Source organism: Grammomys surdaster, unplaced genomic scaffold (genome assembly GCF_004785775.1).
Source record: "Grammomys surdaster isolate TR1022 unplaced genomic scaffold, NIH_TR_1.0 63, whole genome shotgun sequence".
NCBI lineage: Eukaryota > Metazoa > Chordata > Mammalia > Rodentia > Muridae > Grammomys > Grammomys surdaster.
This window is the reverse complement of record NW_021604565.1, coordinates 3,927,395-3,954,393: the sequence shown is the minus strand read 5'-3', so window position 1 is coordinate 3,954,393 and position 26,999 is coordinate 3,927,395. Positions and strand designations below refer to the sequence as shown.

The 26,999-nt window shown below is 39.3% G+C and overlaps 1 protein-coding gene across 1 annotated transcript; it reads right to left on the bottom strand.

The window, feature by feature from the left end:
• Snx16 (sorting nexin 16) lies at positions 1 to 21,034 on the bottom strand. The gene is made up of 8 exons (XM_028767796.1): positions 20,815 to 21,034; positions 18,748 to 19,221; positions 16,552 to 16,638; positions 15,406 to 15,554; positions 7,145 to 7,214; positions 2,937 to 3,073; positions 2,331 to 2,450; positions 1 to 1,414 (listed from the first exon to the last, which is right to left on the bottom strand). The coding sequence occupies exons 2-8, from the start codon at positions 19,120 to 19,122 to the stop codon at positions 1,318 to 1,320; spliced, it is 1,035 nt and encodes a 344-aa protein (XP_028623629.1). The 5' UTR covers positions 19,123 to 19,221; positions 20,815 to 21,034; the 3' UTR covers positions 1 to 1,317.
• Between the last annotated feature and the right edge of the window lie 5,965 nt (positions 21,035 to 26,999).

The window sequence follows — 26,999 nt, the reverse complement described above, 5'->3', positions numbered from 1 at the left end:
TTGCAAAGGAGAAATAAAGATGTTATTCTATTTCTCTAGGAGATTCTTTCAGAGTTTAGAAAGCTTATATAGTCCAATGCCAACTTGGATCACAAGATGTTACTGTGATTACAATGCACACTAAAACTAATATGCAAACAGCAGAAATAGAAAACATGCAAGTTGCCAGTATCAAGATGAGACAAGGCATTTCACAGCTGTACAGAGAGCTGAAATAAGACAAATGCTTCACAAGGGTGCCTCACAGACCCTGGGAGACTTTAGTAATAGTCAAGGCTCTACACCATCCTTCTAGCTAACTCTACTTACTTAAGAAACTCACCCAACTGAACTTGGCACAAATGAGTTTAATTATCATAAAGTGCATCAGTTGGCTAAATACATATAAACAAAATCAGCCATAGTACAGCATAACATCTTCACATACATAGAAATACATATGGAACACCAGGAGTCAAGCTACTCAGGAACTTTGCAGTATATATGGTTATTTATTTATTTTTCTTTTTCTATAACTCACTTGCCTCAAAACTGTAATATATTTTGAAAGAATATGCCTTGATTAGCAAAAAGAGGTAGTGTTCTGAATGAGGCAAACCTCAGTGAATTTATGGGTAGAAAATTAAGTTGAAGATTATGCAGAAAATATCCAAGTATAATATATTAATAAACCAGGACACTTACAGTAAGTATCTTGACATTAATTAATCATCATCTGAATCAAGGCTATTTTATCGCTTTGCCTATCTAATTATAGCTCTTCAAAACACATTATCTTTGGTTCTAGAAAGTGACCTTCTTTTAAATAGTATTAACATTTCAAATAAGCAATTTTTATCTAGAGATGATAGACACATTAATATTTCAAATTGGATTCTTATTTATCTTTCCTGTGGTGTTCACTGATTTAAACTTATATTATGTCTGAGATAGACATTACCCAGATTCTAACATGCAATTAATTTTCACCTAGTATAAGTGGTGATTTAAGACAAGCAAGCACACACACATACACACGCAAACACAGTAGTTTGGAGCAATATACAGGCAAGACACTAATAATTTATATAAAGTATTTAAGAATATGGGCCCTGATAATAATTCTGGTTTTTTTTCAATGTAGCAAATACAATGCTGGATAAAAGACACTGAAAGCAGCAGTGAATATAGTTCCTATTCCAATAACTTAAAAAAACAACTTTATGTAAAGTGTCTACACGTGCATTCTTGTTCTCTTCTGTTTCCGTCTCTTAGGGCGGTCTTTGCCACTCTGCTGAAATGACCAAGAGGAGGGAGTGGCCATCAGCCATCAGTGTGTTAGTCATCTTCAGTAGTATATGCCAACTGTGCAACTTCTATGTCTGCTATCACACTTCCGCCTTCTCTGGAGTTGAAGTGTGGCTTATGATCAGCTCTGTAAAGAAAGGGAGTATGCTAGTGAAGGGGACAGATACATGCTATCATTTTGTTACCTTCTCATAGAAAGGATACTTATACATTTAATGCAATATAATCATAGTTCAACCGCAAGATTGAGCTGTAGACAAGCCTGTAAGGCATTTTCTTAATTCGTGGCCATAGGGAAGTGTCTAGTCCATTGTGGGTGATGAAATACATGGGCTAGTGGTCCTGGGTTCTGTAAAAAAAGCAGGCTGAGCAAGCCAGAGGAATCAAGCCAGTAAGCTGCAACTCTCCTGTGGGACTGTGTAAGGGTACCTTGGTTCTTGGCTGGGCATGAGCCTAGAACCCTGAGACTCCAAGGGAGAAATGGCAGGTGTTCGGCTACGTCCCAGAACCCAGAGTCCTGAAACTCAGTCTCCTCTCCATAGACCTACATTGTTCAGTCACATAGGCCATTACAAACCCCTCCCAAAGTGCACAGGTAGAGGGTGTGACTAGAGGCCTCAGGCTCTAGGGATTTACATACTAATGAAGGTCAGAGGGTGGAGCAAATTAAGCATTCTTCCCAGAACCTCCCCCTTTCTCCCTCCCTATTTAACTCAAGTCTGCCCTGAGTTTCAGGAGGGTAAGTCCAGATCCATCCACCATGAAAATAAACCTTTCTAGAACCAGCCTCCAGCCTTTAGAACCCCAGACCTTTCTCCTGTATGTGGGACCCGCAGTGTGGAAAGCCTCCGGGACACCTCCACTGCGGCCTATTTTCCCACACTCTCCATGGCCTCTACATCAGCCCCTGCCTTGTTTGAATTCCTGTCTTGACTCCGTTCAATGATGAACATAAGCCAAGTAAACCCTTTCCTCCCCAGGTGGCTTTTGGTCATGAGTGTTTCACTACAATCATGGTAACCCTAACTAAGACAATTATATACCTAGATTCTTCATCCAAGACATTCCGATTGACTTGAAGTACAGAGGACTCCACCCTTAGGATCTGTCCACCTTCTGCTCTTGACACATACAGTGATGCTCCAGGTTCTAAGGACAATGTTCTAAAGGTAAGTTACAACAGAAAAGTTATTTCTTCTGAATAAGAACAGTGTGTCTTCATTGTCATGCAAACATGCAACATTCTTAGACTTCAGCTAAGTCTTCGGAGTCATGTGACTATTAACTGCTAAATGAGGGAATTGATAGTGAAATCATCAACTGTAATAATTCAGAACCTTTCCCACATGCATTCAGCATATACTGATGGGAAGGCAAACTCCAGCTTTTGTAGTCAGAAGTTTGAAGAAGTCATGTCACGATGGTACATGGAAACACAACATTTTAATCAGCTATAGGTTTATTTTCCTGAGGTTTCTCACCCTTAAATGTTCAGGCTCCTACATTCAATTAGTTTATAAAGAAGTAGGCCAAGAGTCAAGGACTTTCAGAATCAGAAATTTCATAACATATTAACATCTAAAGGACACTGAGGCTCCAGTGTGAAGAGTCAGACTAGCCAGACTGCAGACACATGTGTCATGACCCACCTGATTCTGGTCTCTAATGCATCTATGTGAAGTTGCTTTTCCCCAAGCAGTTTCTTCAGAGATTCCACCTCTTTTTGCTTTTCAAGCAGTTCTCTCTGTAAATGGTAGTTAGTCTCTTCTAAAGTCTCACAGAAAGCCTTTACAAAGAACAGGAAGGCAAAGGAAAAAAAAATTATGTACCAAAGCATTACCTCTCTCAAAAACATTATTGAAGAGTCAGAACACAGACATCAAAGTTGTAAAATCAAAGTTGTCTGGGTAAAAATCCAGACAGTTTGTTCTTCACACTTATCTTTTTAGATTACTACTATTTTGGCACTCAGTTCCCATGCATCAGGGGTACCTGTAAGTTCTCTTCCTTGAGAATAAGTAGAGTAGCAAACACTGAAGATGGATATATAATTACAGGTAAAGTAAGATAGTATCATTTAAGAAAATGAAGAATAGATAATCTGAATAAACCATTTATCAAACACAATAGAGTTGGTTATTTAAACTGATAAACTAAAGGAATTACCAGTCAAATTAGTCTTACAGGTACGTTCTATGAAGACTGAAGTAACAAAAGCTATTAACAGTATTCAAGTAGCTCTGGAGAACAGAAAAAGAAGAACTATTCCTGAGCTCAGGAAACTAGAATAATCCTGACACTAGAGATAAAAAGGAAAACAATACATTCAGTAATTTGATCTAAAATCATTATCATCTAAATTCAGCAATTAAAAATGAAAATTTCTTTATCATTTGAAAGTCTATGAATATAATTTATGCTTATGTAAATAAAACCATTAAGCACATGGAAACATATGCCCTATAACATAGCAAAGTAAAAATAGGAAAATATCATGTATGATATTAGGGAACAGAGGAAAAACTGTGGATATTAGTATTGTAAGATTATAATTACTAATACAGCCAATTCAAAAGGATCTACAAAGATACAGTAGGTATATGAAATAAATATACAAAATCCATCAATTCAATCGTAAAAATTTAGATTATAAACCAACTGTCAACAGAATGATGAAATATAAATCCTGTCTTGAAAGTTTAAGGAGAAAAAAAAATCAAACCTTTACTGAAGATATTCTCAACTAATATGCAATAGGATTTTCAAGGAATTCACAAGTTTATTATAAAATTTTCATGAAAGAATAAATAGGTAATTTTGAAAAACAAAACAACAAAACCAACCCCAACATGGAAAAGAACCTTTGCGATGCAACTTTTAAGCTTCTAAAGCTACTATAATTAACTGTACAGAATTGGCAGGAGGAGGCATGAACTGGAACAGAGCTGACTGGTCACACACAGGCAAGGTGAATGATTTATAGTTAACTCATGAAGGAAAGTTAACACTTTAACACGTGGTACTTGGATGAATGGTCATCCACATAGCAAAGCCAAGTCAATTAATGTATTGATGCAAAAAGCAAGTTTTACTGTCAAAAATGATTTACAGATTACACTTGTAACCTGGAGTGCAGTAAAATAAAAATCACAGAAACTATGATGAAGTACGGTAATGGGGCAATTATAGAAGTGGCCTATGTAGCCATTAGTACAGAATATCCACCTGGTAACCAAGAATTAAACCTAGCCTAGAGGAGAATAGTAATAGTATAAGAGTGATGGGAAACATTGCTGACAAGATGTGTCAACTGACAGAGCAAAGTTTGAGAATAACTCTCCAAATGTAATGAAGAACACTCTATTTGAAAGGGATGGAAATCATGAGCTCTATGAGTTGAAAAAGTAATAATGCTAACTGTTGTATAGTGTAATACATCTACCTAAAATAGAACTTTTCAAATACATTCTAGGTCAAAATAACAAAATGAGATAAAACTCAGAGACTACATATGCTGCAGAGACAAATACCACAGTTATTAAATGAGAAGACCAATAACAACTCTCTATAAAGCAGAAACTAGATCAAGGGTTGTTAAATGCATCTGATGTATGCAGCATTCAACAAAACAATAGGATATCATATATATATGAAATATGATAATGTGTATGAAAAACAACAATTATTAGAAACTATCTCTAAATGACCTCGAATAATATACAATAGTGACCTTTGAAGCAGCTTGCATGTTAGGTATACTAAAAAATTAAAAAAATTAAAGGTATATTTATTACCCAGTAAATCAGGAATTTTAATGAGAAAGAATGACAAATAGAAGCAAATGAAAATTCTGGAGTTAAAAAACTTCAAGGACTAAAGTACAAATGAGTAAGACACATTCAACAGTAGACCTGATAGGACAGAGCTGTGAACTTCTAAACTCAAAAGATAAACCTATAGAAACAACCCAATCTTGCAAACAAAGAGAATATATAAGTGAGTAAAACTAACTGGAGAAAAATCAACACTTCAGAGTTACGCAACCAGGTGAATTTCTGAGTTGGAGGCCAGCCTGGTCTACAGAGTGAGTTCCAGGACAGCCAGGGCTACACAGAGAAACCCTGTCTCAGAAAAAAAAAACAAAAAAAAACAAAAAAAAACCAAACATACACAAAAACAGAGTTATGCAACCAAGTGAACATTAACAAGGAGACTGGGGTGAGGGAGGAGGGGCTGCCCAGGACCTGAGATCCCAGCCACCACACCTCCAGCCACCAGGCCCAGGAAGCATGTGTGTGATGAACATAGGGCCACGTGTTCATGTATCCCAATCAGATTATTACAAGTCCAAAGCAGATCTTCCAAACAAAGCAGAAATATCCATCATATACAAAAAAATGACAATAAAATTAAAGGCTGACTTTTCCTCTAGATTGAAAGTGAAGACAAGAAATGACCCATTCAAGGGGCTGGATGAAAAATAATCTGGGAGAAAAAGTAAGTTTTGTAATGTCACACGTTTGTGAGGGCATAGAGAAATAGAAACTCTCCTTAACTACCAGTAGGAAACCACTCACATAAAACCGTCTAGTAGTTTAAAAAGTTAAACATCAGGATGCATTACAAGAAAATAATTCCTTTCCCAGGAGGTAACTCAAGAGAAAGGAAAGCATCCATGTATCAGTGTTTTAAAGAAATTGTCCATAGTGACTTAGGATGGAATAAAACTGCAAACTATGTAAGTACCATCCAGATGGGGGCCAGGGAAATGCAATTAGTGCATGCATTAAAAAAATGAAAGAAGATTGAAAAGTGGTGATGGAAGCTATCCAGTGGGATAGCCTTTAAACATGCTGGGTGAAGGAAAGCAGGAAAGATCAAATATGTAAGCTTTGTCATGCACATCATATACCCAAAAGATTATGCACATTGTACGTGCACATTATTGTATGAAACAGAAAATGCAAATTTATTGGGAAGAAAAGCAGATTATGGGTTGTGTTGGGCTAGGGGTGCAGACTGTAGAATGTTTTTAGAAAGTTTTTTGAGGAAATGTAACTATTCTAAAACTAAATTTTGATGATACCACAGCTGTATAACTACTAAAACTTACTAAGCTGTATATTTACAATGAAATAACAAAATAACAAATGAATAAAGCTTTTAAAGGTTTTACTTCAATAAAGCTGTTTTTAAAAAAAGCTACAGCATTTATTCAGACACAAGTGCTACAGTTTAACTGCACAGAACTACAAGCCTACCAATTAAATTGGTTTCATTTAAATGCCATTAAACATTTGGGGGTAAACTTGCATAAAATTCTAGCTTATCTATTATTACCAAATCTGCTTTGTGAATCTAGCCTATTGCTTCAAGAAATGGACCACTTTAAAGCGTCAATTATTGTAATTTGGGTATCCTCAAACATGAGCTGAATTGCTAACAAGACAACCCCATCTACCTCTGAAGAGCAGCTCAATTTGAATGTAACAGTAGGTTCCTCACTTGCATACCTTAGAAAGGGAACGCTCATCATAAAATCATAGTACCAAATGAAGTAAATCTAAATTCCTGTAGCATTTTATTCATTTTTTGAAGCAGTAAAACTAAGTAGAAAGGATTTAATTTTAGATTTTTATTCATTACATGCTACTACAATTTTTATCTGTTCACTAAACTAGGTCCATGTTTTTCAATGAAAGAAACCTTTGATTCAAATATTAAAAGCTGCCCATATAAAATCACTGTAGTTTTAACTGATAATAATTTGCTGTTTGCCGATCCATCAAAGAAACAATGTAGTAATTGTACTGTACTATTTATTTTTCTTTCACGTGACACATAATACAGCACTTACCCTGCTTTCTTCTAGGCTATCAAATGGACCTGGTGGATCATCCAGACAAAGAAATTCTCTCACTGCAAGGCTTTTCAAAGGCAAAAAAATTAGCTGGCATACAAATAAATTTACAAGACAGCAGAACACAAAAGACACACTGAAGCTATACAGCGTGTGAGGCAAATGATTTTGTAGATAATATAAAAACGAACAATTTGTGTCTTTACATAAGTAGCCACATGCAAATACCAAACTACAAAGCACACAAAGGTTTTACTAAAGTTATTTGATCTTACAAACGTAAATAAAAACCCCAAATTTCCTCTTACATACAGACCATATCACAGTCAGCACAATTCAGAATAATGGTAGAGGACAGCAGTCTGAGTAGCAGACCCACTCTTGACTTTCAAGGAGGCAAGAGTACCGACAGCTGCACAGGGGTCACCTTGCTATGAAGGAATGCAATTCTTATTTTATATTCTCCTTCTAAGGTCTAAGAAGCCTTTACTCTGAAATACCTTAAAGACTGCCCTTGCTATGTTTATTATTTCAATACACATTCCCCCAGATATTAAGAAGAAAACTTCTGACCATCTTTTAATTAGCAATCGTTTTATATAATGAAATATACCCATAGATATACTTTGTATCATCAGTAGTGTGTAGCAGGATATTTATTCTGCTACATTGTATTTACAGTGGAGTTCCCTGATTAGGCAGAAGAGGAGGTGGAGCTGGGAGAAGAGAGGACGGGGAGGGGATAAAAAGAGGAAGGGGAGGGGAGAAAGAGAAAAAGGGGAGGAGAAGAAGGAGGTTATGGACCATGGAGAACCACGGATGGGTCGAAAGCTGTCCTGGGCAGCAACTTCTATCAAAAGGTTAGATATTGGGTAACAACTCTAATTGTGTGGGCCTCTTGTTGATTGAGCATTTCTAAATATACAAATCCTTTAGATAATCACTGGACTTTAAGAGTCTCATTTCTACCGTGTAATGCGAGGATGGCAGATTCTGTCTAGGGTTCAGCCAAGCTTTGTGGATGCATCGTGGTAGATTGACACAGCCATCTCCCATGCTGGCGTCTCATGGGTCTAGTGGTGGCACACTTGACCTCTGGCCGCTTCTAGCTCTGGTGTGCATGGCTTCTGGTCGTTTCTAGTGAGGAGCATGGCGGGCAAAGCTAAGCAGAGCCACTGGGATGACTAGACAGCTAGCCCGTGCCCAGGCTTTTCTAAATACCCCCACGGCAGGGGGTTAAGACAGTGGACCACCAAACTCTCGCACAACAAACACACTCTCTTCCAAACAGCAACTGCAGGCCTAAGAGAAAACTTGACATAACTTGACATATATGTGTAATTTTTTTCTTTTTTTTTGTCCAGCAAGGTGCAATTTCTTATTTGTAAAAGCCAAGAATATGATTAACTGACACACTATATAAAGGACATGCCATACTGTGTTGAAAAGAGAATAGGATTTTGGGGTCCTATTGGGCCAGAGAGGTTTATAATGACAAAGCTGTGTAATCATGAAGAGGTAAGTTGGATATTCAGTGAGCTCTCTTTAAAAGAAAAATAGGAATACAAAAAGTAGTATTAAGAAAATAAAAGTTCAAAGACAGAACAAAGAAGCTGATGGTAAGCAGACTCTGGAGTATGGAGGAAGGAAGGGACACATGGACGGTCTTCACTGTGATGCAGCTGAATCAACCACCTACTATGCTGTTTGTCCCCTTTATGCTTCAGGTAACAACAAGTGATGCTCCGTTTCTGTTTTGTACAGAAACCACCCTGTGAGTGAATAGGTTATTTCTTGTACTAAGTAGTAAATTTGTCTCCCTAAAACTTCTACTTATGAATCTTCGTTCAGCTCTTCGAATCAATCAGGGTACCCCAAATCGTTTACATGACACCACCAATGATTGAGGATGGTCCTCATGTCCTCCAGTGCTTCATTTTCTAGAAGCATCACCAATGCACTAACACCTGTACACTGCGTCACAATGCTCTCCCACTCAGCTGCACTGAAAGGCAAGGCACTTCTCTATCTCTGAAATGTTATCAAAGTCTATACAGAAAAATGACCTCTTCAGTCACATAGTGCAAGCGGTAGAGACAGACCCTAAATCTGTCTTCGGAATAAGTCTGCACCCCTTTCTATCTGAAAATGATTTTGTGTTATGTATTGGTTAAGTTAAATACTTCCTTGCAGGCCACCCTTCTCTGAACACATCCAATTCGTATTACCACTCTCAAGTTATGGTATTGAGAATACTGCAAATGGTTTAACAGCACAAAGGAGAAGAGGATTACCACTGATGTAGAAATTATAACCCTACCTACCAATTCTGTCTATGATGTACCCACAGGTGGCTAAGAGTGAAGTGAGGCTTCTGAAGTAGTAGGAAGTGTGGTACAGGGAGCTTAGGCAGATTCTGATCACCTGGCACCTGGAAGCCTACTAGAATCTGTACTAATCAGTTTGGTCCTTTGTGACCCATAGTTCAAAATTCCATCTACAGTTCCTCTAGCAAGAGGGAGTAGAGCTTAGGTATCAGAGCTGGCATAGAACAATTACCTAGACTAGTGTTAACTTTCTTTACGACACTCAAGCAACCTATATCCTTGTATTTAGAGCAGTGTCTCATGCTGACCACAGTCTACTCATGCCGACTGCTATCCTGGATCAGCCTTCCCATCCCAACCTGACTCTTATGCTTCATGGTCCAGCGTATTTATTATTATCCACAAATGCTTCGCATTAGCTGCCTCCCCCTTCCCCCCCAACACATCCTACTCTTTCCCTGATAGTCTGGTGTAATGTTTGAAAGCTTTCACCCCACAGGACTTCTCAAGGTTTAACTGGTAAAGAGTTTAAGAGGAGAAAAACACTGGGAATAGGATGTGCAATAACTGTGAAGACTTAGAACAGTAAACATTGCTCGGGCACACAGGATGAAAGGATGTCAATGTAGCAGACAGCATTAGACAGCTGTGCTTTAACTGACATTGTGCAAATAACTCAACTGCACTTTACAAATCAAATTTCATGCTGTTCCCAGCATATAACCTGTAGGCTTGACTTCTGTAGTTTGATTAGAAAATTCTCTTTCATCTGACAAATCCTTCTTAACTGTTTCAAAGATGGGCCAAATATCATCATTTCTTTAGAAACCAGCTCAGATGTCATCCTGTGGTAAATGTTGACATTTCTTCCACTCACAGATGTATTCTGCCCATTATCACTTTTGGGGACACATCTTCTCACTTAGATTTAAACCAGGACTGGCGCCTAGCTGATCTTTGTATAGCCATACTCCTACACAATGAGCACTACGTAAATATTTGTTGAGCAGGTAAAATTTCTAATAAACCCTGTTATCATGAAAATAGTCCGTTTGTTTTTGCTTTGTGTTCTATAAATAGATCTGAATACAACACTCTCCATACTTTTAAATTAGCATTTCTTAATTTCCTTTCCTCTTCTCTCCACTTTGGCCTGTCCCAGCTGGAGCAGTTCTAACAGCACTAAGAGCTGGCAGCTGTGGGATTAGAAGGGGCACACAGGCGATCAGAGTGCTAAGTGTGCAGTGTATCAGAAGGAAAAGCTAGAGAAGCTTAATACATGAACAATTATCTGGATGTACAAAGACACACTAAAGGTTTTCAACTGTTTTGAATGGTTTGGGTATTTTGACGTGTCTGGGTGTGTGTCTGTGTGTGTGTGTGTGTGTGTGTGTGTGCAGTGTACGCACAGTGCTCTTGGAGAGGAGCCGAGCCATCAGATACCCTGGAACTAGAGTTACACATGGTTGTCAGCTGCCATCTGGGTGCTGAAATTTGGTCCCTTGGAAGAGCAGTCAATGCTGTTAACCACGGAGTCAACTCTCCAGCACAAACACATGCACACATGTGTGAACACACACCCACATCCAGTGTCTCTTCCATAGGCCAGGGTGGGCTGAAAATTGAGGTCCCCCTGCCTCACTCCCTGAGTGCTTGGAGTGTAAAGTACACACTATATGTTTCTTTGTAGTAATCTATAAGTGACATTTAATAAAGTGTAGAAATTTTGTCTGTTCTTTTCCCCCTTGGGGGAAATTTATTCTGTTCCCTTTTCAGCATAAAGGAAATGAAAAGACTCTTCTCTCCTGTATTTTGAAATACAATAAAGCCTTTGACCTGAGATGGAGGAGGCCATGACATCTTGTACAGAGTGCACCAGGAACAGTACCAATGAGAGCAGAGCTACTATGAGTAACTTGGCCTCTAACAGGCTGAGATGCAGGCATCATGTTTATAGAAGAAACAGTCATGAAAGGTGGAGACAATGCAAAAACAAATCAGGGAAGTACTATGGCAGTTTTTGAATCTGTACAAAGCTCTTTGGCAGCCTCAGACTTACATCACATGTTCTAATTCCTCCTTTCTGATCATATATTTTCCTACCCCCAATCTCTATTTTACTTTCTAGCCATACAAATCGTACACTTCCTACAAATACACATTCCAGTACTGCTCCTCCCCTTCTAGGACGTCTACTTTAATAATCTACATCACACAGAACAGCAATTTACCAACTTCCTTCTTTTATTCAAACAGCTGCCCAAGTTCTCTATATGACATGTGACCAAGCAGTTGCAGGGCTAACATTTATGACAGATAAATCATCCTTCTCTTCACCTTCTCATGCTATTTAAGGAAACTCTTTCACTATCAGACTATGTCAAATATCATGCCGAAAAAAATAATGTATAATTTATCACAAAGAAAAGCATTCTATTTTCAGCCTAATATAAGTTCTTAAGTGGATTTCCTAGCTGTCTGATGATGTACAACAAAAGCAGTAATAGACCTAGATCAATAAATGTAAAAGTACTTCCTAAGTTTTAATAGTCCTGCATGTTAAGAAAATGAAAACCTACATTAACTTACTTGGTAAGAAATTTTCATTTTCCTGAAGTGCACATTTATGAATTGAGGAAAGCTCAGTGTGCTGTTTCAGTAATCTTTTAAAAATGTTTTTAGCTTGATTTTGTGTAGTGCCCTGTCTGCATGTATGTAAGTGTAGTATCTACATGCCTCCAGCGTAGGGCAGAAAAGTCTTATGTTGAACTGGAGTAATAGACATTCCTAACACCACCAGAGGAACTGAACCCAGGTCTTCTGCAAGAGTAACAAGTGCTCTTAAACACTGAGCCAACTCTTCCAGTTTTAGGATTTCTGAATGTCTCTAACAAAGTAATCTTCTTTTTACCTTTCTTATTACTTATTTTGTTTTGTTTTGTTTTGTTTTGAGACAGGCTCTCTCTACATAGCCCTGGCTGTCCTGGAACTCACTATATGGACCAGCCTGGCCTTGCACTCACAGAGATCTACCTTACTTTTCCTTAAGTATTGGGATTAAAGGTATGCTCCACCATGCCTGGTTTAAGTCTACTCTTTTTTGGGCACTTTTGGTCAAAGCCACAGCCCTTTGCATGTAAGATACATGTTCTCTACTGACTTTTTTTTTCCTGATAAGAAGATTTGATCAATTTAATTTCATCTATTTTATTTTTTATATGGCCTTTCTAGATGGCCCAGGCTTAACTCAAACATACAAAATCTCCAGGCTTTACTTTACAAGTGCTGGTATTCCAGGCTCCTGCACTACACACCTGGCTGCAATTCCTAACTTTTAGTGACCGAAATCTATTACTGGTAATTTAAAAAATAGTTACATTTTGCTAGTTAAAAATAAAATTATAAAAAAGGTTATTTAAAGTGGCCCCTAGAGAGAATGTAATTTAGCCCATTTTCAGTATAAAGACATATGGGGCAGCATAACAGAGAAAGCATGTATGGATTTCTTACAGGTTTTTTAAAAATGATATAAGATAAACTTCAAAGGCCTTTAATGATTTATGTACACTAGTTTTTGTTAGTGGTTTTCCTGAAATGTAAATTTACATTCCTCAAAAAATATAAATCTCTTTATAGTCTCATTGGTACAAACTCCTCTTTTCTAATGGAGTGCCAACAGTCCTGCCATTCATTCACTCATTCATTCATTCACTCATTCATTCATGAAACACTGAAAACTAACTGAGTCAGCAATGTGTGAAGCTCGGGATACTGCCCAATGAATGAAATAACCACATAACAAGATTTTAAAATGTGGTGAAAGAAAAAGAAACAAAACCAAGTAATAAAAAAATAATGTGCAAAGCAAAACATTTAGAAAGCCAAGTACCAACCAGTCTTTCTTAACTGGGATTCCCAGGAGAACTAAATTATATAGTGACGCCTTAAGTGTTATCTTCTCAATTCTTAAGACTGGTAGAAAGCTAGTATCATCCTACCTAGAAGTACAGAAGTTCATTACATACCAAAGGTATCTTAAAGCACTAGGACACAACTTTCAAACCAGTGAAGGCCTCTTACAAATACTATGAGAAAGCAGAGTCCTGGTTTTGGTAATGGAGAGGCAAGGTGTTAGTCAAAAAGGCCAGTGACATAAGGAAGTGAAGTCTATGCTGAAAGTTTGGGAATGTGCAGGAATTACAGTGGAGCAGCAGTTTGAAATGCTGCCTTTGTGGAAAACAATATACCTGAAGGCCAAGAAGCATGTTAGCGTTAGACAAAGAGGAGATGGTTATGGCAGATGCACACAGAATGGGTGAGTGGAGGAATAACAAATGCACTGCTGGAAAGACAGGCAAGGAGGCTGGGGCCAGAATGACCTCCTCAAACTGTACTGCACAAAGACCAGGGGCTGTAGTGAGCTACAGAAATACGAGTGAATGAGGAGAGGAAGATAGGAGAAAAGACTACAGCAATTAAGGTAAGACCAGTTTGCACTAGGATGAAGATGGCAGTGACAGAGGAGAAGTAGACCAATCCGGATGGGTCCTAAGGGAAGAGATTAAAGGATGTATGGAAGACGACTTGCAGGTCTACAGACAATGATGTTGGAAAGGGAGACGAATGCCTGAAGCCTATTCTTCAAGCTGAGGTAGCACACACTGAAGAGCAAGATGCTCACACAGAGTATGCAGGTCTCATGGAAGGCTGAAGGTGAGATGCATAAAGATGGAATGAAAGAACGGGAGAAAGTGATGGGTTTCTTTGTTATTTTCCATCACTGTTTGAAAAACTGCACACAGCCATGTTGTGGATTTGGTTTATTGCTTCATTATGTTATTTGAGAATTCTGCATGTAAGATACTGAGAGTCCCTGACCCCAGTTGGTTCTGATTGGTGAATAAAGTTGCCAGTGCCCAATAGGGCAAGGGGACCAAAGAAGCAGCAGAAGCACCATGCTGGGGAAGCAGAAAGATCAGGCCCGAGAAGTGCAGGACAGAGAGATAGCCAACATGTAAGAGTTGGGAATCATAGCACATGAGGGCCGCAGGCTGAGCTGGCCAGGATGGAATATAGGATTTAGTACGTCATAATTTAGATAATTTAGGAGTATCACTGGGGAGAGTGTGCTAGCCATGTGGAGGTTTGGGAGTGGCCCCGCCATTGAGCTGCTTAAAGCATTATTAACTATAAGGCTGTGCGTGTGTGTGTGTGTGCGTGTGTGTGTGTGTGTGTGTCTCGCGCACGTGTCTTTCATTTGAGAATCTAGAATATTGGCACAGGTAGCAAAGAACTCACTGCTGCGGCCGGGGAATTAGAACAGATTATTCAACTATCACAACACAGCTGTAGACTCATACTATATGTTCTTGTTCACTATAAATGCTCTCTGTAGGTTTTCAAATTTTTTCTAATAACATAAATCCTGCAAGCAATATATTTCATTAAGAGATTTTCTTATATTCAGAAGTCAAAAAGTAGAATCTTTGATCCTTCTCTACTATTCAATACGCCCAGAAATTTTATTTTACTACATGAACTAATCTAATTTCCTAATTTTTATATTACTTGGAAAAGATATAAAAAATTAGCCTCAAAATTATTTTTACATTATCCAAAAATTGACTATTATGTGAGACATTTTGTCTAAACGATTACTAACTAACATGCTTGACACTAAAATCAAGTTTACAGCTGGATTGTTTGAGGACATTGTTGCACTGATATTTTTCTCTTCACATTTAAAGTTTCAATAAAAATGAAATGCTAAATAAAATCAACTGAAAGAAAGCAAGAAAATTCCTTGTATTTAAGAAGTAATTACATTCCCACCCTCCAATATATGCTGATATGAAGTTGATCCTAAATTTATTCAGTTTAAACTTGTTTTTGAAATGATTTTATAATTTCTTACTTCAATTTGCTACATACCAATTAGCAATGTCCTTGTGAGCTACTAAGTTTTGAAGAAATGCTTGTAATCCTAATTGTCTATCTTCTAGAAAGTCCGCATTGTAATTATCTTTAAACCAGCGTTTTGGAGGAAGCGCTAATCGAAAGCCTGGAAACATCTCTTTTAACTGAAAGAGAGAGAGAGAAAGAGAGAGAGAGAGAGAGAGAGAGAGAGAGAGAGAGAGAGAGAATATATGAATGAGAGAACGTTTAACTCAGTTACACGAATGGACTATACCATAGACTATTTGAAATTAGTCATCAAACAAGCTTATGATAACTAAGCCAGTGTTCTCTGCTGCTCCTAGTTATCGCCCAGAGGTGTGTGTGTGCAGGCATTCCAGTTGTTCCACACCTTGCCCGGTGTGGCATGGCCTTTTCTACTTTCTCATGTCAGGCATCCTGGTGGATAACAAGTAGGATTTACTGCAGCTGTAATTACATTTCTGATTTCATAAATACTGTTAAACACTGCCTAACTGACTTTTTGTATCTTCTCTGGTGCATTATGTATTCAACTTTTGACTAACTTTAAAAAGTTAGGCTGCAACTTTAAAAATAGACCAACCACAAACAAGAATGGATCTATGCCCTAAGAACGAGCTCTGGCTAACAGACAATCAAATCAGTGCCTTATCCTACAACATTCAGAAACCAAGCTCTGACCAAAACTTGAATGAGCTTGGAAGCTGATTCTTCTCCAGAGACACCAGGTAAGAGTCCAGCCTGGCCAAAAGCTTGACTGTGAGTTTGTCTGGTCCTGAAGAGCAACCGCACCCCTAACCCAACCACTATTAACAAGAGTTTTAACAATGCAGCACCAATAAAACTAATATTAACATTACAGGCTTCTGTTCACTTTCCTTTTATTGTAAGAGATGCTATGTAGATTTCCTCAAACTTTTGAGGTTATATAGTCATATATGAAATAGATCAGAATGATTTTTCATAAATATGTAGCTAACTGTGCAGATGACACTAATGAGTACTATAGTAAAATGAACTACATGATATTCCCATGAAACCACAAAGACTTAATAACTTACAGGAAGCTACACACAGTGAAGAGACAGGGAACAGAACCACAACTGACAATCGAAGGCAGCTCGGGGGCTGACTACTTACTTTGTCATTAAGCCTGGAGAAGTCAGTGTATCTTCTGAAAACTACCCAGCTTTCTTCTGGGCTTTTCTTTACTAGGATTTTATATACCTAGAAAGAGAGAAAGAAAGAGAGGCAGGCAAAGGATATTGAGAGAGGGGAGAGATAGAAAGGGGGAACAGAGAAAGGAAGAAGTCAAACATTTGTAGAAAACTTTACTTGGTATGTCAAACAATTTTTATGCAAGAAATACAAAATCATTTAGAGAATCAAATGTATGGATATGAAGACAGCAAATTAAAAAAAATTAAAGCACGATCAAGACAAAATGCCACAGCACATGTGTGGAGGTCAGAGAGCAACATTCAGGAACTGTTCTCTGGTTCTATCACGTGGGTCCTGGGAACGAACTAAGCCACGAGGCTTGGCAGCAAGCACTTTAACTCACTGAGCCAACTCACCAGCTTGGATCTACACCGTAGCAGCACCAACTTGGAGGTTAAGCGTCAATATATGAATCTAGGCATATACAAGCATTCATACCCTAGGATGCTATTAATGAGTACACTTTCCTTCATACAGTGGGTAGGTGAGTGTAAAGAAATAGCCATCAAGTTGTAATTGGTACAATGTCTCTTCCTAGTCCAGCAGTATAACTGCATTCTATGTACTAGACTCTTCAAAACTCCTGTCGACTGTTTTCCTTGGAGGGCCTTTCCTCCAGGCACTCATTAATAGCATGAAGCAGCAGAATAAACACAAAAACTATACAGTTCAAGAAAATCAAAAACCAAACTGTTTGGTTTAATGTAACTTTAGCAAGGTTAATGATAAACACATACAGGCCAATATACACAAGCACACGATATTAAAGTATTTAAACCAAGCTGGGAATGGTGGCCCATGTCTAAGCCCAACACTTAGGAGCAGAGGGAGGCAGGTCTGCATGAGTTCAAGGCTAGCCTGGTAAACACAGTGAGTTCCAGGAACAACCAGGACTACATAGAGAATCCCTGTCTCCAAATACCAAACAAACAAACAAACAAACAAACAAAAAATAAAACCAAATCCAAAAATATTAAAGCTGGATAGACTTGAAAAACATTAGTTAAGAAGTGGAAAGCAAATGTGGACCTCTTCTACGAATATCAATACAGCAGACGGAGATCTGACTGCAAGGCCTCTGCATGGTCATTTCAAACTATTATTAGGAGGAATTCAAGACAAATATTGATGGGTTCATCAGATATTTAAGGACAGTACTGTGAATACAATGTTCTTTCCAGCCGCTTTACAGACATAACAAATCTCAGTGCATAGGGAGAACAGCACAGGCTATCCAGAGAAACAACAGTGTGCTGAAAGTACTGGGTATCAACATCTGCTGACTGCTTCACTAATTAGGACTGTGGCACTGGTAAAAGGCAGAAAAGTGGCACACAGAAGATTCACCTTTATGATATGCCACAGGAAACACTGGAAATGAAGGCTTTTAGCTATGTGCCTGATTAAATGATTTCCAGAAAAAAAATAAATGGTTGAGCCTTTCATCACAACATGAACTTAAGAATCACTCCTGGATGGTCTGCAGATATAAATGTTAAAGTTTATAACAAAAAACTGTTAGACAAAAACATGGGCAACATGTTCACAGCATTATAGGAGGTACAGACTGCAGAGAAGTGCTAGCCAGAGCCTGGTCTAGAACACAGAAAACTGCAAAATGAAGATGTACAGAACGTACAAGAAATCATCCGAATAGCCAAAAAGGTTTGAGTGTTTTATGTAACTAGTCATTAAGTTACTCACATTTTATATAAACTAGAAAACATAAAATAAGAAGGAAGGAAAAGCCAGCACTAGGGAGGTGTGAATCGGAAATCCCACACTGCAATGATACCCCACATACAGAGCATGGCTCACCAGTGTTTTCCAATGCTGGGCTATAGAACTAACAACTTTACTCCTAAGAAGATTATAAATGGAAATGTGTACATGGACTTCTCAAGTGATCGATACTAAATGATCACAGCAGTAGTATCAGAAAGAACCTCAAAAACAAGTATTGCCAGCAATAAAAATGAGCTACCTAAATTTATGCAAGATTAAGGGTGACTCTCATAAACATAACGTCAGAACAAAACTGGATCCCAAAAACTATATGGTCAAGAATCTGAAGTATAGGCTTGCCTTAGTCAGCACACAAAAGCAAATACTTACAGTAAATTTGGCCCGCTCCTCCATAACCTCATAACCTAGAATTGTAGGTGTTGAAGGTCTATCTTCCCAATTCACTGTATCAGGATGCTGTTCTTCAGTGTCTCTTGGTCTAGTGGAATATTCAATGGATGAATCTGTACCTGTAAATTTAGTCCTAATGAGAGGACTGCCACAGACTGATGATATATTGTCCATCTGATCCTGGACATTAGTCTGCTTAAAACTGCCCACATTTGAGTCTTCTATCTGGCCTTTAGAAGAGTTTGAGCTTGTTGACACACTACCAAAAGAAGAACTCCTTTGATTTCTGTTGTTTGTAAAGCTGGATGCAGAGTTTCCTATTGGCATTGGAACTGGGACATAAGGGGTTGCCATCTTCTTTGGTCTTGGCAACAAACTTGTTCACCTTTGAGTCCAAACACTTAAAGAACAACCAATATGCAGTTCATTGTTTTCTTCTTAGGAATTCACTATCTAAGAATGAGAAGGACATATTGAAGGATTAGTCTTAAACCTAGAACTCAATCCAAAAGAAAACAAATTCTCTTAATTTGTGACACTCAAGTTACTTATGAAGACATATGTCTAATGCCATCATTTAATCTGATCTATCTCTGTGGACTCTTGTTTACACGGTAAAGAGAACAAACTTGTTTTACATCTCTTTTCTTGACCCTCATGATATACATCATTTTTTTTTCGGTCTACTTTCCTTTGTTTTTTGCAATATTCATTTTAAATGGACTTAATCCCAATATACATACAAACATATTCCCTGTCCACTTTCACCCAACAAAAAAAGGAAGAAGAGAAGTTTTATCATCCTGGTAGTACTATATGCAAAAAAGTCATCCATTTTACTTTTTTATACAATTACTGAAACTTCCAAGGATTTATACAGGCTAATCATAGTCAGAAGTTTAGATTATTATTAAGGAATGCTCTTTTATTTTATTTGAGACTTGCAAATGCTATGCATGTATTCTAAATCTCTTTCCTTAAAAAAAAAATGTTAATTTTTAGACAGGGTCTCACCTAGTTGCTGCCTGTGAAGTTGCCCAGGTAGGCTTTGACTTTTGTTATTGCTGCAGCCTGCAGAGGTGCTGGGATACACACCTGTACCACCACAAGGCCAGCAACAACTGTTTTGAAAGTAGCAGTTTTTAAAACTTAGAATCAAATATATTTCAAAAGTAAACTTGATCAAGTTAATGAAAAAAAGGGGGTGGGGGGGGGCAATCAGGTTTACAGTCAGCCAAATTAAATGATTAGAACTTTTGCTTTAGCTTCTAGAGGATTAATTCTCAATAACCCAAGGTCCAAAAGATGGTTGTATTTTATGTCAGAATAACTTTGTAGAATAAAGAAGTAATGCTTTACCATTACATCCTTAGGTAATAAACTTAGGTAATAAAATGTCAGAAATTTAAGTACAGACCCGGAGAAATGACAGATCTATTTATACACAGCAACAGGGGATCTACCAGCCCAACTTTATTTGCTCTACTCCTAGCAAGCTGTCTCCTCTGGACGTGGGAAGACGCTGAAACAGGGTGTTTAACCCCATGTGGCCAGTGCAACCTTCCTTATGCTCGAATGTTCAAGAAACTTGAGCTGCAGATTCACCTCTTGGGTTCTTCCTGATCCCCCGTCCCCTCCCCAAAAGAATAAGTGAGCAGGATTCTCCTAGTTCCCAGCGCTGGCCTCTGACATCTGCCACCTGAGGCCCTGGGCTGCCGAGGGCGGCCTAAGTGTGCGCCCCGGGATTCCCACCCGCGGGAGTGCCGAGCCTGCGGAGGGCGTGTCGCGTTCTTCGGGGGCGCCTGACGTCCGTCCCCCGGAGGATGCTCCCGCGCTACCTGTGAGATGGGTGACAGCACGGTGGCGGAACGCAGGCCTGGCGGGGCGGTGTGGTCGGCGCGGGCCGCGACCCCTCAGGCCGGGCTCCGGCGCCTCCGGTCTTCCCGGGAGACCGCAGGTCAGGCGCGGCCAGGGGTGCGGCGGGCTCCGGGCTCCTCCGCGTCCCCGCAGCCTCCCGCGCCCCGCCGTCCCGGCGCCAGGTCCTACCTCGGCGCGCTCTGCGACCCCGCGCTGTCAGGTGAAGGAAGGCGGCTCCTCTTCGACTGCGGCGGGTCGCGTCCTGCCCCGGCACTCGGACTCTCACGTGACCCTCCGCCCCAGAGCACCCGCTCCGCTCCGTGCCGAGGCTCCGCCACACTGCTAGTTCCCGCGAACCGGAGGGAAGGGATGGCCTGAAGTGGGAGGAGGAGGGATGCCGCTCCCGGAAGTGACGTCACACCACGGCGCCGCCCCCGGAGGGTTACAGTAGAATTGTTGGTCCCAGTCTCTGCAGTGGCCCGAACAAATCTAATTCCGTCACAAGTAATCGACAGTTTTTTCACAGACTTCATTACTAAAAGTGAATTTCAGAGAAATGGGGATACAGTATCTAGTTTGCCAAGTAGGTGACAAAAAGACTTCAATTCCCAGGAGGCACTTTGTGTAACAAGGTTCAGGCTAGAGCTTTGCATCATGGGACTTGTAGTTATTTCTGGTTTGGGGCTCTAGAAGGTCATATTCCATAACTAGCATCTCTTTGATGGATTGAAAATTGATCTGAAGACTAGGTAGATAGAACACTATTTTATTGTCTATTCGTCCCTGTAATTTAGGACTATGGTAAAGATTCCCGAATTTCTTAGTAATTTATCCCAAGTGAAAACAGTATTAGGCTGCTTAGATTTGCTCATTTGAAAACCTATAATGTTTCAGCAACACTATTATTTAATGATTATATATCAAAGTTTACAGAACCATTTATCAATAAAATTGGGCAGTCTGATTTAAAGATTATTACATGATTTCTAGGGTTTTGGAGCAATACCAGGAAAGGGAAAATTGAGAGTGGTGATTCCAAAATGGTTATATGATTTCTGACAAAGGCATAGCTTTTATTGGAGAAATAAGTATGAGTGAAACGGAATTCTTTGAAAACTTAAAGGTAGTTTTCAGGATGAAATTGACAATTTTATCCTTGAGCAATATCATTAAATAAGTGAAGAAAAAGTAAAGCAAAGAAAAATGAACCTTGGAATATTTTCCTTAATATGGATAGGGCTACAGGGGCCAAGGAGAGAACAACGTTCAAGATATAAGTGTTTACAGGTACCATAATTTGAAGAAAGATGAAGATCTTGTAAAGGTTGTTGGAATTGTTCAAGAGTAATTTTTATTTTACAGATTATTGAATGGAACATAGCAGGATATACATACATATACACACATATACATATATACATATGCATACATTGCATATTTTCTGGTATTCATAGATGGCTATATTTTACTTTCAGAAAATAGCTAAACAGATTTAGTAATCAAGGAAGAACATTCTGTGTGTTGTCAGATAAGAGCTACTACATTATCATAGTCTATATATACTGGCCAATTCCTACTTACAGAACTTTTAGTTTACACTCTATACAGTGGTCCACAATCAAACTGAATTGTTTGCACAACTTACAGAATAAGATTATTTTTGGATATATATATATATATATATATATATATATATATATATATAGTGTATTTATGTATGTACAATAAGAGGACATTTGAGTTCACCCAGGGTATCGTTAAATAAGATGTATAGGTATTATTAGCCTGAGGTGATAGTGGGGAGAGAGGGAAGAAGATGTAAAAACTACAGGAGAAAAGAGGAATTTGAAATGGGAAGGTGTATTTCCCATTCCTAAGGAATTGCTCTATCTTCTGTACATTTGGCTTCTCTGGTGGCTAGGTTTATATCCCTGTGTATATACATTTTCATTAAACTGGTTTTTTCAAGTAGCATATTTGATCCACCTTGTGTCAAATAGGAGCTTTTTCCAAAGAATTAAAAGAGAGGTGTGGCTGAGCAAAGGCACAAGACTGATGTCACAGAAACCAATGTCATAGGAGTATCTGTGGTGAGAAGTCCCCGAAAGTCACATTGCTAATTTCACTAAGATTAATCAGTTCTTTCCTCCCTTCTTGACTTTTCTTGGACTCTGTGAAACAACCTAATGAGTTATTTCAACATATTAGCTTTTAGCCTAAATCTTGTCAAAGATTGTGTTTTAAAACACAAGTTCAAACTTAAATTAAAAAGCAAAGTGTGAAACCAAAAGTGCAAGTAACACAGGCAGACTGAAGATGAGCAGTGGACACCGATGAAAGTCTTACAGTTATTTAAACTGGGCTGAAGAGATGGCTCAGTGGAGAAAGCACTTGCTGGGCAAGTGTGAGGACCAGAATTCAGTTCCCCAATACACACAAAGAACATCCAGGAGTGTGTGAGTGTGTGCGTGCACGTGTACATGTGTGAGCGTGTGTGTGTGTGTGTGTGTCTGTCTGTCTGTCTGTCTGTCTAATCCCAGTTCCTGGGCGGTGTACACAGGATTTCTCCACCAAACTGGCTCCTAGACTAGATGAATTAGTTCCAGGTTAAGTGACAGACCTTGCCTCAGAAAGTAAAGAGCAATTAAGGATGAAGGATGGATACCTGCCCAATCTGCATACAAGTATACAAGCATCTTCATGTACCACATAGGTGTGAACACTCATGCAAGTGTGCACACCACACATAAACGTATACAGATAATAAAGTGTGGTAGTTCATAAGGGGACATTATTAGTTTATCCCTTCGATGACTCTGTACAGAAATATGATGTTTATAATATAGAAAAACAATTCCTCAGTAATTTATAACTAAAAGCGAACATGAAATAATCCCATTAAATTTAAAAATAATTAATTGTGTGATTCCCACTTATTCTCCATTGGGGGCGTTCCTGTAATCTTGCTATTTAGGATCTGTTCTCATGCGTTCTATTTTCTCACTGTCATGACCTTGTGAGTCTAGAAAAAGAACCACAGGTGAACTAGTTCCAGAGCGCTAGGAGGTCAGCAAAGCCGCAGCATGGAAACCTGATGCCTGAGTGCATCGCCACGGACATGCGACCTCTCCCGCTTCTTACATTCAGAACGGAGTCATTTGATACGTGTGTAAAGAGCTGAGAAGACTGCTTCCGTTGATTATTTTTCTCGAGATGTGGAAATCTTACCAGGAAAAAACTCTTCCTGCAAGTCAGGTTCAGGGTCCTAGACCTGAGAGGATGATTGCGATCCATGAGAAACCTCAGTTTTGCAGAGGAGGATCCCCACTATTTTCTTGAGCTCTGAGAGCTAATTCGTACTTGCTCCTTCTCCCTAGTGCAGCTACACTCTTTCCTTTTCTAGCTGTGTTTGATGTTCTTTCTGCTACATTTTCAACAGCATCTGACACAGGGAATTTCCATGGATTTTATGTATGAGGAAGTCTGCTTGGGCCTTTAGGGGTTAGCAGGGATTGTTAAAGGAGGGAGGCTGGGCTCTCTGTACACAGTAAGAAGCTTGAGAGAGGACATAGCACAGTGTGGGGTGTGGAGGGAGGGTTAGGGGACAGCCTAGTGGAACTGAAAGGTGTTTTTGGAGGTGAGGCTGGACGTAGAGACAAGCTTCTGATTGTCTTTTAGACTACACCGATTATGATGTTATCAGTAATGCCTTCCTGCTCACTCTATGGAATGAAGGAAGCCACCCTCTGTTAGCCTATTGTACTCGGCTCCTGAATGGAAACTGACCTTATATCACAAGTGCTTATACAACCATATGCATTAGGTATCTATCTGCCCACAGCACCTAACACCAAATAAGGTATCCCATAACTGCAGGGTTTTTTGTTTTATTTGTTTGTTTTTATTTTTAAATAGCTAGCCCTTTATACACACATTTCCACAAGATACAGTTCCACAGAACTGTATATAGACATTTGTACTTTCTGGTTCTAATTTGCAAAACAAAATACATTTCAGAGACCTATAAGTTCCTTCCTGAAGTTTATATTACCCACATAACAATCAGTTAGCTAAATCAACGAGCCAGCGACTTCTTGGGCACCTGCCATAGGAAAATGCTCCTAAAAGTCCAACAGCAGCAATCATTTGCCACTCTGAGCTCTCACCTTTTGTTTCTCTTTATATGATTTGCCTATGCTTTTGCCTGTGATTTTTCACTCCCATTACATTGGTGCCCACATTCATTTTGACAGCCCCCTGGGTGGGTTGTCAACTCCTGTCTCATCAAATGTGATTGTCTCTTAGTCTGCTTTTCTGGACCTGAACGGAGTCACAGAACTTGAGGCCAAGAAAGGTAGGGTTTCTTCTCCATTGCTCAACAGGACCTCTGCCTAAGATTGGTAGGGCCAAGTTGAGCAAATAAATGAATGAAGATGTGCGAGTTAAATTTTAATGTTTTTTCTTTCTTTCTGGTTATTGATTTCAGCACCTATACCTCGTCAGTGGAATTTTGTTTTGCAGTAACATACGGAAGCCATAAGAGCAAAAGCAGAGCAATATGGTCAAGGAGAATGAATGTCAGCCATTCCTGAGAGCAATCTGTAAGCCACTGGATGGGCCAGGAGACTTGCAAGTTCTACTTCAGATCCTGACAGCTCCAGCCCTGTCTGCGGTACTGAGCTTGGGCGTAGGCCTAGGGGATTAAAGAAAGACTCAGACTTGGTCATCTGTTTGTGAGAGAATGCCAATGTCTTTACTGGGCAGGTTCAATATATACACCAAGTCAGGGAAGGAAAAATACAAACTCAGGAAAAAACAGGAACTCAACTGGGGGGCAATAGGATGTCAAGTATAAATTTCCTTCCTGGGGCACCATGCCTTAGTCTGGATGTTTTGATCCTAGAGGAACAGCAGAGTGTTACTTAGTAGACAGCAGCATACAGAAAGGCTCAGCCAGGGCATAGCAGCCCTTTGGGGTCCTAGAAGATCCGACACTCGGAATTCATGTTATGTGGAGTCAGAACTGTATGTCAAAATGATCACCATAGTGTAGTTAGCAGCACTAGGGCCGGTGGAAAGCCTTGGGAGGGCAAAAACAAATGGAAAAGCCAGGAAACCAAACTTGAGGAAGCTGATGAATCAGACTGTATAGTACATTTAAGGCTTTGTCCTAAGTTGATCTGAGAAGTGCTTCTGACATAGGGCTAAGTAACAAGCCTCTAAGTTCCTCACAGCGTCAGCGTTTTTAACACCTTAGTTTGTAAAACAATCTTTCAGAACAGGGATTAAGAAAACCTGCCTGGTGAAGAGCTGAGACTTCAGGGTTAGCCTTCCTTAGAAGGGAGGGCAGCCTGGCCATCAACACTGAGAGTGTTGCTCATCTCCTAGCTAGAGCAGTCTGAGTCGTCGCAGGGAGGCCTTTGTTAGGTTCCGCTTGCTTTTCCATGTACAGCGTGGGGCAGCACATCCTCCACACAATTATTCTGAGAGCTGAAGTGATTATGCTTTCAAAGAGTTTAATACCGACCAGAGGAACAATAGCTCCTGCTGCTGTTTCCAGAGTCTTGACTTTAAAATGTGTGAACAGCAGCTGTAATAATGCACTTAGATACATGTTCAAAGAACAGATATTGGAACCTCTACAGAGACCTGCTGTATTGGCTTCACGTACATTAATGAATGTTTTTTTGTGTTTTCTCTATTGACTTTTAGTTACCTCTCTCTCCTCTGTCTCTGCTTTATTGAGATATAGTTGACAAACTCTATAAATTTAAAGTATGTAATGGGATGATTTGATATGTATGCATTAGGAATTGATTTACTCAATAAAGGTAGTGAACACATTGCATTAATTTCCTTAATTCTCATGATAATTTCTTAGACAGCATTGTTATTGGAGATGGTATTTTAAAGACCCCTGTGTGTGTGTGTGTGTGTGTGCACGTGCTCACACACACGTAGGTGTATGGGTGAGCCTGTGAATGTGCTGGTGCTCTCCCCTGGTTCTGTCCCTACTCTGCATTCTTAGATTCCCATTCTCCCACGCTTTCCTATCACTGCAGGAGTTGGGGATAGAGCCCGACATTTCTATACTACACTGGACAGACATTGGTTGAAAATTAACCCCCTCCCAAAAAAAAGAAAAAAAAGAAAATTAACTCAAGTTAGTTACAGGAGTTGGACAGACATATAATCTACATACTATCTAGAAAAAAACCCAATTTTGCTTCTCTTTTCTTTTTCATGAACCATTAGTCAGTTCTAACATAATTTATGGATCCCAGCGATGGCCCCTAAAAGTAGTTGTCCCTATAGTGCAGTGCCTTCTCTGTCCTCAGCCATTCGATTTCATCTTGACTTACTCTCTGGCATTT

Excerpts from the sequence above, each read along its gene's own strand:
- Snx16 (XM_028767796.1), bottom strand. The coding sequence starts at position 19,122 with ATGGCAACCCCTTATGTCCCAGTTCCAATGCCAATAGGAAACTCTGCA. Across the intron at positions 15,555-16,551 it reads TCTCCAGGCTTAATGACAAA|TTAAAAGAGATGTTTCCAGG; the intron begins GTAAGTAGTCAG and ends TCTCTCTTTCAG. Across the intron at positions 7,215-15,405 it reads CACAAGGACATTGCTAATTG|CCTTGCAGTGAGAGAATTTC; the intron begins GTATGTAGCAAA and ends GCCTTTGAAAAG.